The 13,066-nt window shown below is 36.4% G+C and overlaps 1 protein-coding gene across 4 annotated transcripts in view; it reads left to right on the top strand.

The window, feature by feature from the left end:
- notch1b (notch receptor 1b) overlaps positions 1 to 13,066 on the top strand; it is a 190,383-nt gene that overhangs the window by 134,006 nt on the left and 43,311 nt on the right. For all 4 annotated transcript variants that reach the window (XM_073951084.1, XM_073951085.1, XM_005168649.6 and 1 more), the window contains 4 exon segments: positions 2,763 to 2,876; positions 8,676 to 8,789; positions 9,550 to 9,783; positions 10,304 to 10,414. In XM_073951084.1, coding sequence (XP_073807185.1) covers positions 2,763 to 2,876; positions 8,676 to 8,789; positions 9,550 to 9,783; positions 10,304 to 10,414 — 573 coding nt within the window.

The raw sequence follows: 13,066 nt of genomic DNA, 5'->3' as shown, positions 1-13,066 counted from the left end.
CAAACTTAATTTTAACATATTATTTCTGAAAATAAGATATTTTTACTTGTCTAGAAAATTCTCCTTAATTTAAAAATGTATACATATTAATTAATTAATTAATGTGTTTATATATTTTTAGTTATCGATTTTTTTATTCATTATTATTTTTTATTATGCATTTTTTATGTATTATTATGTATTTATTATTGTGTATTATTATTTATTAATTTATTTATTATTATTAATTTATTATCTGTTTATTATTTACTTATTATTATTTACTTATTTATTTTTATTTATTATTTTATATTTTTATTTTCATTTATTTTTTATTATTTGAATTTTTTAGAGTTGAAATTCTTTTTAAAACGCAAAGGAAAAACTCTTTCATTTTTGGTAACAAGAATAATGAAATTGATGGCAGACTGTCTAAGGATTACTTAATTGTTCAGTTATAACTTTTTATCAGCATATATGAGATGCGAAGTGATATTTTGTAATAATTCAATAATTCCAGAGTGAATTATTTTGCTTATACTGTACTATGGTTACCAAACTTAAAAATAGTGTTCAAATGTTCTATTTTAAGACATTTATACTTAAACAGCTGCTGTGTGGGACTAGTTTCTTGTGCATTTCATTCAAAGCCTTTTGTTTTGATTTTATTTTTGACTAATGTAGGCTGTGAAATAACTCAAAATCATTTAGCGTAGTGATATGCAACTGTAATGCGGCCAAAACCTACCTGGAACTACTTTAACTGTGTGTCTATCTGAAAATAATTGCTCATGTTTTAATATTATCACTGCAAATATTAAATATTACAGCAAACTGCAATATTTAAGTTTTTATTAATTCCTTTTTGTGATTTTAAATTGGATTATAATTTATATATTTTATATTAGTATGAAAGCTTATATGTTATTTTAGGTTTTTAAAGTGTTTTCTTTTGTTTTTATGGCAATTACCACTGTCAAAAGTAAATATTACTAAAAAACTGTGCAATATTTAAGTTTTTATTATTTCCTTTTTGTGACTTTAAATTGGTTTGTAATTTATATAACTATATTTTCATATATTTATAAAAAGCTTATTAATTATGCTAGGTTTTTATAGTGTTTTTGATGTTTTTAAAATCACAATTATCACTATAAAAAGTAAATATTATAGTAAACTGTGTAATATAAATTTTTGTTTAACATTTTAATTTGGTTTATATTTTATATCACTATATTTTCATGTAAACCTATTCATTATGTTATGTTTTTATAGTGTTTTCTGATGTTTTTTTATGACAATTATTACTGTCAGTAGTATATATTATAGCAAACTGTGCAACATTTAAGTATTTAGTTATCCTTTTTGGCATTTTAAGTTGGTTTATATTTTATATACCTATATTTGTATATATTTAAGAAAGCTTATTCTTTAATTTAAGTTTTTATAGTGTTTTCTGATGTTTTTTTATGACAAGTATCAATGTCAAAAGTCAATATTATAGGAAACTGTGCAGTATTACTTTTTTTTGCCATTTTAAATTGGTTTATATTTTATATAACTTTATTTTCATAAATTTATGTAAAGCTATTAATTTTGTTAGGTTTTATAGTGTTTTCTGTTGTTTTTTAGGACCATTATGACTGTCAGTAGTATATATCAAAGGAAACTGTGCAATATTTAAGTGTTTATTTAATCATTTTTGGCATTTTAAATTGGTTTATATTTTATATACCTATATTTGTATATATTTAGGAAAGATTATTCATTAATTTAGGTTTTATAGTGTTTTCTGATGTTTTTATGACTTTTATGACAAGTGTCAATGTCAAAAGTAAATATTATAGTAAAATGTGCAATATATATATATATATATATATATATATATATATATATATATATATATATATATATATATATATATTTTGCATTTTAAATTGGTTTAGACTTTATATCACTATATTTTCAAGTTTATGAAAACTTATTAATTATGTTAGGTTTTTATAGTGTCTTCTGATGTTTTTTTATGACAATAATGACTGTCAATAATATTATATTTAAATATATTTTAAATATTATATTATAAATATATAATATTATAAATATTATAGCAAACTGTGCAACCTTTAAGTATTTATTTTTTCCTTTTTGTGATTTTAAATTGGTTTATATTTTATATATCTATATTTGTTTATATTAATGAAAGTGTATTAATCATGTTTTTATAGTGTTTTCTGATGTTTTTATGTTCTTCCTGGGTGTCAACCATACCTGCCAACATCTGTATCTGGTTAGGTTTGGGGGTGAGGTGTCTGAATAACACTGTTGACAGTTGAGAACCGGGTACTGTGTAATTAGATGTTAGTAACTGTACAGTGAAGCGTGTCTCGGGCAGCCGCTGCCATCGGATCCGGATTGGGGATGGGAGGGGTGGGGGTGTATTATGGTTGAAATTACAGGAGTTTTCCGGAAGAAATAACAAAACGGGAGGTTGGCGGGAGATGGGTCTAAAATACAGGAGACTCCTGGGAAAAACGGGAGTGTTGGCAGGTATGGTGTCGACATAGGAATTTCATTCTGCATTACATCTACTGTGATGTTTAAAATGACAAAATAAAGCAAACTAAACTGAACTGAACATTCATCAGCATACCACAGGCCTGCAGTACAAATACAGTTAATATATTCGGTTGATTACACACAAAAGAAACGCTAACAACATTGTTAGACATGTTGAGTTTTCTGCCTAAGTCCGGAGCTTATTCTCCTATGTTAATTGGCAGGGTACGAGGGAGTCTTCTGTCAGATCAATACCGATGAGTGCGCCAGCATGCCCTGCCTCAACAATGGGAAGTGCATCGACAAGATCAACAACTACCAATGCGAGTGCCCCACAGGTGAGCTTGCAGAGGTCAATCACCTCCCAGGACAGAACAGAGAGTAGAACACTAATCCCTGCCCCGAGGCAGGCTTACACAGCCCCAGATAAAATACTCACAATAATCCATATCAACGCTTGCAGAGAGTTAGAATTCTGACTGTTTTTGCTTGAGTAAGATGATATGATTCATTCATTCCTTGCAAAAAAATAGTGTTGTATATGTAAAAAGCCACAAAAGTAATGGAGATTATAGATAATACAGATATATAAAATATAAAACGGTGAAACTTACTTCACAAATGCAGCATTTATAATAATGCACATTATGTACTAATGATTCTAAGTAGTGTAATAATGTGCTGTTTTTTTTTGGGGTCCACATATATTTTTGTTAAATAAATATTCTATTTAGTAATTGCATATTTTAAAACAATTTTACATGTAAAACATTTTTTTACATTCACAGTATAACTTTTTTATCATAGCAAACTGTAGATAGTTGTTTAGTAGTTTTAGACTTTTGTAGTGTAGTGTTTGGTAGCATTTGTACTGTTTTCATAGTACAGTGTCATTGTTTTAAATGTGAACAGCCACAAAAGTATTAATGCCAGATGTACAGTTGAAACCAGAAGTTTACATACGCTCTAAAAAACAACCCGGGCTCATTGTGGAAAGTAGCCCCGCGGACATTTCTGCGGATCGCGATTTACGTCCCGGGAGGTACGTATTCGAGGGGTTTTTTGTTTTCGCGGATCCGCGAGAGGCCGCTGTGCGCGCTTTTTCGCGCCCGCGCCGTTCTCGCGCGAAAAGCCGCCGGATCGGAAAAAAAAAAAAAAAAAGCCCTCGTCTTCGATTTCGACCGCGTTTTCGGATCCCGCCGCATTCTCGCCCTAATTTTTCGGATTCCGTTTTTCGTCTTACCTGATTTCCGGAACCCGCCATTCCCCGGACTTGATCCTGGTCGTCGTCCACCGCGGCCGGCTCCGGCTCCTCCTCCTCCTCCGGGGCCTCCGCTCCGCCGATGCAACGCTGTGAGCTAAGCGGACAAACTGATTGGGTCGGAAAAGCCCTTCAGTCGGCCGGCGAGCGCGAAGAGGAGGGGCGGAGCGGCGCCACACCAGCCCGCAGTGTTCGCTCGAAAAAAACCAACACGGCCTTTTACGTACCTCCGGCCACGTAAATCGCGGTCTCCAGAAACGTCCGCGGGGCTACGTTTCCAGAATGAGCTTGGGTTGCTAAAAAAGGAACATAACCATTAAAAAAATGTCTGATGGTAAATCATACTAAACATTTACTATTTTAGGTTCGTTAAGGTTACCTAAATGATTTACATTTAATAAATGGCAGAATAATGAGAGAAAAAAATTGTTGATACTTTTTTATTAATTTCTAGACAGTTAAAAGTTTAAACACATTTCCTTGGTATTTTTTAGCTTTGCTTTTAAACTGTACAACGTTGGTCAAATATTGTGAGTATCCTTCCACAATCTTCTCTCATTAATTTGAAGGAATTTTGGCCCATTCCTCCTGACAGAATTGCTGTAACTGAGTCAGATTTGTTGGCTGTCTTGCTCACACAAGCCTTTTCAACTCTGCCCACAAATTTTCTATAGGATTGAGATCAGGGCTTTGTGATGGCCACTCCAAAACATTCACTCTGTTGACCTTAAAGCACATTGTAACTTATTTGGCAGTATGCTTAGGCTCACGCTCTGTTTGAAAGACCCATTTGTGGCCAAGTGTTAATTTCCTGGCTGATGTCTTGAGATGTTGCTTCAGTATTTCTCCATAATGTTCTTTCTTCATGATGGCATCACTGCTGTGAAGTGGATGTAAACTTCTGGTTTCAACTGTGTAAAGTGTAACACACATGATTAAAAATCACATTTTGAAATTTGGTTCACAAATGCAGTGTTTCCAAATAATGTACTAATGTTTCTAAATAATCTGTTAATGCAGTTTTTTTCCTGGTAAGATTTTTTTTTTTGTTAAATAAAAATGATATTTTTAATTATTTATAAGAGCATATTTTCAAATAATGTTACATGTAAAAATAGTTTTTTTTTCTTAATAGACCGAAGAATGAACTAAAGTTTTCAATGTCATTCACAGTTTATTCTATGTAACTTGTAACTCTAATTATACCAAACTGTAGGCACTTGTTTAGTATTTTTAGTCTTTGTTTGAATCTTTTTCAAATCTAAAAAACTAATTTATAAATGCATTATATATTATGTCTTTTGCCCATACTTTGATGCTTTGTCTAGTTCTAACTATGTGAAACTAATTTAATTAAATTAGTTAGTCGTTGAAAAGGCCCCTTCATGTAGGAAAACAGCGCATTTGGGATGCTGAGGAAATCATGCATACAGTAAATGAAAGAGGCTCTATCATCAGGGTGTGTATGGAGGAGAGGGGGACGGGCGGGAACTAAACCCCCAAGAGTGGTGTAGAGGAATTCGGGAGGCTGAAGAAGTGGAGGCCTGGCCCCTTCACCGTCGTTTCAGATGGAAATCAGAGCTCCTTTTCAGCATGCGGCGCAGGGATCCTTTTCAGTAGTGTACACACCAAATCCCTAGCAACTACAATGGGTGCTCTTCGAAATGTGGCATTTTTAGACGCTCGAAGAAATTCTTGTTTTTTTCTGAAGACAGACCTTGATTACAGATGCCAGGGGGTCTCAATGGCAGAAGCTAGTTATGAATTCATTATCAGGATTATTATCAAACAAGTTCGGTAAGTTCAAACCCCCCCCCAGAAAATCATTACATTTACTTTTGCAACTTCTGCCATTGAAAACCCCTGGCATCCGTAATCCAGGTCTGTCTACAGAAAAAAAATTGAATTTCTTTGAAAAAACAAAGCGCCATGTCTAGGAAACAGAATATCATAAGACTATGGTTAACTATGTTTCCATCCAAATAAGCAAATTTAAAAAATGTGCAAAAGCTGCTTTAATCTTTTTCTTACATAATAAATTATTTGCACCTCAGGAGACAAAATGCAATGATCACATGTTGAGATGCTCTTCGGGAGCAGAGATGCTCAAGACTTTTGGAGGTTATAACTATATAATAATAATAATAATAAAGCCTGGTTTATACTTCTGCGCGCTGTCTCTGTTGGTCTGCATTAACACTTCCGAAATGCTAGTTGGCAGTGAGGTGTAAATGTTGCTCTGTGTCGAGTTTCTTCGCTGCTGTTTGCTTTTCCTAAACACTTCCGGGATGTACAAGTGGCTCAAACTCGCTCATTTTGAGGCAGGAACCAGCGGACGTGCAACAACTTTAACTATGAGGTAAACACAAAACAAAACTTTCCATCTGGAGCTCTTTCACGGGACTTGTAAACAATTGCTCCATTGGGCTAGCGCCGCTCGCGCGGCTCTTGGTCCCGCCCAGACTCGTCAGTGCTACCAAGCCGACCAATCACAGAGCTTGCGCTTTGCATTGCTGCGACATGTAGTTACATATTTTGAGAGGTGCACTTCAGCGACGGCCACGGCAAAGGGCTATGCGTCAACGACGTAGCATACGCCGGCGTTTGACGCAGAAGTATAAATCAGCCTTAATACTGAACCATCTGGTTTGCCCATTAAAGGTGCTGTTTGTAAGTTTTTACATTTTTTAAAGCATAAAAATACCATAATATGTTTGCAGATATTTACGAAACATGCTAACATCCTTGTATATCTGGAAAAACAATGCTGAAGTGAGATATTCTGCTTTGAAAGTTTGTTTTCCGTGCCGGAAGGGTTGTCTGTTTTGGCCCCTTTAACCCGCTCAATTCCAGTTTAGCCAATTATATTACAGTACCCCGGGTTGCTTTTTTGGAAAATCATGTATTACATTCATTAAGTCATAAAAGCTCTCAACGTATGCATCCGTGACCAAAATGCGACCTCCGGTCGACAGTAGCAGATTCTGAAATGGGTTGCTGATTCAGAGTTCCCCATGAGGTGTTTATTAATTAGCAAATAATATAAATATTACGAGCGTAAACATTAAATGAGCAGGTTAACCATTGTAACCTTGTGTCCTAACAACACACTACGTGATGAGATTTGCAGTGATAAGCAATTTGGCTGTAATTGACAGCAACATGACAGAAATTTAAACACAATACACAAACACTCACGCCAACAAAATGGTAAGGTTAATTATCTAATTAATACATATTAAACCTCTTTAACATTATTAAATGTACATGATGAATCACTGATCATTGTCAGTTTATCCTGTTGTTCAGCTGCAAGAAGTAGAATCCGTTTTTAAATATAAATTTCAGATGTTGGTTGTGACAAAAACCCTAATATGGCAGGAATAAAATATTCCTGCTATCACGTGCCGTTGCTTTTATTTAGAACATTATTTAAATCAGCCTTTAAGCTCGATAGTCAGGCTCGCTCCTGTTGGTCGACAATCTGGAAACCTGCGCTTGCGTGTGTTTTTAACCAGTTGTGCAATATCTAGTTTAACCACTGGGTGTTAAACTTACATACTGCACCTTTAATGCTATTTTTATCATCAAATGATCTCGTATAACAAAATGACATAAAGGTTTATCCTATTTGTCATTTTTTAATGTGTTTTTTTGTTCATCTTGATGTTTTCATCCATCGGTTTTTATGCGATATTACAAAATGTTCATGAAAATAGATGGATGGAAGCATAGCTACAGTGCTCAGCATATCTAGGTTCACCTCTCACAAATGTCTCTTTTAAATTCATATTTTTAATAGGAAGCTATACAATATTATATTTGTGCGTATACATTACCGGGGCCAAATCTGGAGCTATCTAACAAAATAACTTGCAATAACGGTCCAAAAACTAGCACAGCCAAATGTATATGTTATAGAAAAATATTAAATACAAATTTAAAATTGAGAAAAGTCAAAAGAAGCAAAAAATAAATAAATAAATAATTTGTGGAAATTTTGTAGGTTGTAATTTATTTTTGCAAAATTTTGCTTGAATTTAATTGTACTATCTTTCAATTTTTAAATGTGTTTGGTGACTAAAATATTATTTTAATAAATATATCTGTGCTCAATTATGCTGAGCACTGTACACACTGAAAAAAAAATATTGTTGCTAACAATTTATATGGGCTGAATTTAAACAAACAAACTAAATAAATGTAGTAGTGTTCAATTTGATTTCTTTGTTCAAATTCAGCCCGAATATTTTTGTGCAACCACTTACCTTCAAAAAATGTAGTAAACTCAATGAATCATTCTTTTTCAGTGTAGGCACCCTAAAAACATATCATCAACCTCTCAGATCGAAATTGACTCACAAAAAGTGTGATAAATGTCCCATAAGTCTCTACCCTGATGGATTTGTAGCCGTTAATGTGTTCAGACTGTATATTTGAGCAGCAGACGTCTTTAGTGAGGGATTAAAATAACTGGGGGAGAAAGCACAAATGCTGGGGGTCCCTGAGCGACGGGGGGCTGCTGAATAGCATGGGGTCAGGGGTTGCGCGGGGCTCTTTTTGGTGGGACAGGCTCGAAGAGGGGGGCGAAGGCTGGATGGAAGAATGCACATTGTGATGGAAAACTTCCACGGGACAAAGGAGGCAACCGGCATGGCTTGGCGTTCCTATGAATAGACAGTTCCTCTTTGTCTGGTGCCCTTGGTCAGGAGGGTTTTTTACCGCCATTTTACCCCCTCTTCTCCCACTCTCAGAAAAAAAAGCTTGAAAACCTGAGAGAAAAGCATGCAGCTGGGTATTAATGAATGCTGCTGTATAGAGGAGTGTGGAGGAATGAAGCTGGAGGAATTATTGTAATGACCTTCTTTTTTTGTAGGATTTTCGGGGAGCCAATGCCAGTTCGACATTGACGAGTGCGCTAGTACTCCTTGTAAAAATGGGGCCAAGTGTATGGATGGGCCTAATATGTACACCTGCCAGTGCACTGAAGGTATGAAGATGCCATCAGCTTCTAATAAGTACTAAAAAGTATTAAAGAAATGGAAAAATATTTTTTTTTGGCTATTTTGGGGGGGTTATACATATTTTCAAATATTTCACAAATGATGTTTAACAGAGGAACAAATTTTTTCACAGTATTTCCTATAATATTTTTTTCTTCTGGAGAAAGTCTGATTTGTTTTATTTCAGCTAGAATAAAAGCAGTTTTTAATTTTTATTTCAATATTTAATTCAATATTAGTGGCTTTATTAAGTAATATTTTTAATTGTCTGCAGAACCATCATTATACAATGACATTGCCTAATTACCCTAACTTGCCTAATTAAACTAATTAAGCCTATTAATTGCACAGCTGGTCTGTTTATAAGCTGACATACGAGCGATCCACTGATGAATTAACTGATCTTCGTGGCTTTAAAATGCTCCGATGTCCCTGTATCTGTGGATACACTCTGTAAACAGCGGTGAGTTTGGTGAACTAATGACCTTCACAGCCAATCACAGTCATTTCTGTTGAGCATGTGAACACAATGGCAAATCAGCGCTGTTTAAGAAAGAACTCAACATTGCTGAAAATGATAACGGGAAATAGACGTTTTTAAAATTTCCGATTGAAGTACCGATTGGTATCGAATTTCAGTATCATGACAACAGTTTGAGGTTAGTTTTAGGTATTGGGGATTGATGTATTGTAAAACCTTGTAAAAATGTTATGCAAATATAAATAATGAGTCTGTTTTGCTTTCAGGATACACAGGGCAGCACTGTGAGACAGATGTAGATGAGTGTCTGTCCAACCCGTGTCACTACGGCACCTGTAAAGATGGCCTGGCGTCCTTCACCTGCGTCTGCCGTGCGGGTTTCATGGGCCGTCTGTGCGAGATCAACATTAATGAGTGTCTCAGTCAGCCATGCCAAAACGGAGGCACCTGCCAGGACCGTGAGAATGCCTACTTGTGTGTCTGCCCCAAAGGAACTGCAGGTGCCACTTTTACTGTAATGGGGCAAATTATAAGTGTGTTTCAAGTCTTGATTTGAATGTGCCTACCGTTGGAGCACGTCTGATCATTTCTGGAAGCTGCTGGAAGCATTGTGTATTAAATGTGCTGAGTGGCATGGTGGCTCAGTGGTTAGCACTGTCGCCTCAGCAAGAAGGTCGCTGGTTTGAGTACTGAAAGTTGGCACATGTGTGGAGTTTGCATGTTCTCACCCTGTTCGAGTGGGTTTCATTCGGGTGCTCCGGTTTCCTCCACAGTCCAAAGACATGCGCTATAGGTGAATTGAATAAACTAAATTGGTCATAGTGTGAATGTGAGAGTAGATGGGTGTTTCCCAGTACTGGGTTGCGGCTGGAAGGGCATCTGCTGTGTAAAACATATGCAGGAATAGTTGGCGGTTCATTCCACTGTGGCAGTCTTTGAAATATAGACTAAGTCGAAGGAAATTGAATGAATGAATGAAATGTGCTATGTAAATAAACTTACCTTGCCTTGTGTCAACAGGAGCTAACTGTGAGATCAACCTGGATGACTGTCAGAGCAATCCCTGTGATTTCGGGAGATGCATCGACAAGATAAATGGGTACGAGTGTGCCTGCGAACCGGGATACACAGGTGAGTGACATTGCATCATGTGATGTTTTATCTGAATTGACAGAGGAGGGAAATTGTAATCATTATTTATTGTAGAAGTAGGTGGGACACTCAGAAATAAAGGTATAAATCTGTCACTGTGATGGCACCTTTTCTAAAGGTACACTTTCGTACTGTACAGGTCGACATTAGTACCTTTAGGGTACACTTTTGTACCTTTAAGATTCACTTTATGAAGTTTATTTATGAACTAATTTCGAGAGGATCGAGTGCTTATGATTGCTCACAGCTGGTCCCACATCAGCTCACGATTGATTCGCCAATCAGATGTCTCCTAACTCACTATAAGTAACCAGAGTTTTCTTATAGCAGTTTCTTCGTCTTGAAGAATAACCCCCCCATCCACCCCTACTCCCTCTTTTTTTCAGATGGGCGACACGGCGGCCCAGTGATTAGCACTGTTGCCTTACAGCGAGAATGTCTCCAGTTAAAATCCCTACATTGTAAAAAATGCTGTCCCAACACAAATTGATTAAGTTAACTTAACAATTTTTACAAATTTATGTGGATTGAACATAAAAAGTTAGGTTGTCCCAATGAAATTTCAAGAATTAAGTAAATTGAACATACCAAATCGATACCATAGCCAAGCTCTAAACAAGTGTACATCTCTTCTTAGTCATTCTATTAGCCAGAAATAAGTCGGGGGAGTTCATCGAGAAAATTGAATAAATAAATGAATTAATTATATTAGTGTATACTAATATACTCTGAACTGTAGTTGCTGGTTAATAACAATCCCAATTTGACATTTTAGCTTGTGCTATGTGACTATTGCGGATTTGCATATTGCGATATTGATGCTGAAACGATGTGAAGTTTATTTATAATTATTTATCACGTGCTTATGATTGCTTGCGGCCAGTCCTGCATTATTCAATTTATGATTCACCAACCAAACGATTCCTAAGCCACTATAAATACTCTAAGTTCCATATGCCAGCCATCTTCATTTTGGAGAATCCCGCCCTTCCACCACTACTCCTCCACCTTTCCTAGATGGGTGGCACGGTGGCCCAGTGGTTAGCACTGTTGCCTCACAACAAGAACGTCACTGGTTCTAGTCCTTACCAAGCCAGCTGACATTTCTGTGTTGAGTTTACACATTCTCCCCATGCTCACATTGGTTTAACTGGGTTCCCCAGTTTCCTTCCATCGTCCAATAATATGCGACTTAGGTTAATTGACTAATCCAAATCCGCACCATAGACATGCTCCTAGTAAGATGTTATCCTTTGAGAGCAATCACTATCTGTTCATTAGCTACTACAGCAGGGGAGTTCTCGAGATGTACCTGAGCTCAAACTCCCCTCTCGCCTTGCAAATGGGAGGGAGCCCTGGGCTCGAGGATCTTATGAGCTCAGGGCTCTCTCCTGAGACCAACAATAATCACTCATCAGCTAAGTGTGAACTCTTGCAATATTATGCAGCAATATATATATTGTTTGGGTTGGTGTTGTATATTACACCCAAAAAAATGTATACTTTCTGTTCTTTAACTGTCTTATTTCCCTATATATTATTTATTATATATTATATTGTTTCAAACTACTAAAATGGCAGTAAATGTCACTTTGTTGAACTGCAGAGTTGAATTTTCGACAATAAAAGTCGGCAGAGCAGTGATCAACATCCCATAATGCAATTCACAACCGTAAATAAATCCAAAATACGCAAAACAAAATACGGAAACTTTTAATTAACAGATTTTTTTTTTACTATGTAGATCCTTTAGAAATCAATAGGAATTCAGGAATTCATCCTATTTTCGTCTAAATTGATTTATCCTTAACATCTGGGATTTGAGACTAAAAATTAAACATCAAAATCTTCAGAAAAGCCATTGTGGAAGTCAGGTCTAGGTGGTACGGTAAGCCCAGGTCTTTACCACTGCAGATGAGATGGCGAGTCAACAAAGAGTTCAACAGGTGAGACGGGCCACAAAAGCAGTGTGGGGAGAGACAGCTGGCCAGCGAGCACACACTCCGGTCTGGGCCGCGGTGTTGGCTTACAGTCTCACCCAATCCCCGCCTGCTGTGCGGCCCGCTCCCCCATTCAGACCCAGATCTCCAGGACATCTGGGAGTTTGAAAGGAGAAAAGATTTGCCAAAGATTTGTGAAAGTCGATCTTTTAAAAGGGGGAATTTGGCCGGTACTTTAAAGACAAGTGACAAACGAAACCTCTACCTTTATGCTGGGCATTGCGTTGGGTGAATAGTGCTGCTGGAATAGTAAGCTGGGCCTTAAAGGGATAGTTCACCCAAAAACTACAAATCTGTCATCATTACCTTTAATAATACCTTTATTTGTTTCAAACCTTTATGGGTTTCTTTCTTCTGTTGAACACAAAAGAAGTTATTTTGAGGACAGCTGAAAACCTGTAACCATTGACTTCTTGTTTTACCTACTATGGCAGTGTTTCTCAACCACGTTCCTGGAGGACCACAACACTGCATGTTTTTGGATGTCATACCCATTACAGGTCTTTCAGTGTCTGCTAATGAGCTGATGATCTGAATCCGTTGAGTTAAGGAGACACGGAAATGTGCTGAGCTGGTGGTCCTGCAGGAACGTGGTTGAGAAACACTGTACTATGGGAGTCAAAACCTACGT

This window comes from Danio rerio, chromosome 5, assembly GCF_049306965.1.
Source record: "Danio rerio strain Tuebingen ecotype United States chromosome 5, GRCz12tu, whole genome shotgun sequence".
NCBI classification, from domain to species: domain Eukaryota; kingdom Metazoa; phylum Chordata; class Actinopteri; order Cypriniformes; family Danionidae; genus Danio; species Danio rerio.
The sequence above is the reverse complement of the archived record's forward strand: the minus strand, read 5'-3'. Positions and strand labels throughout refer to the sequence as shown.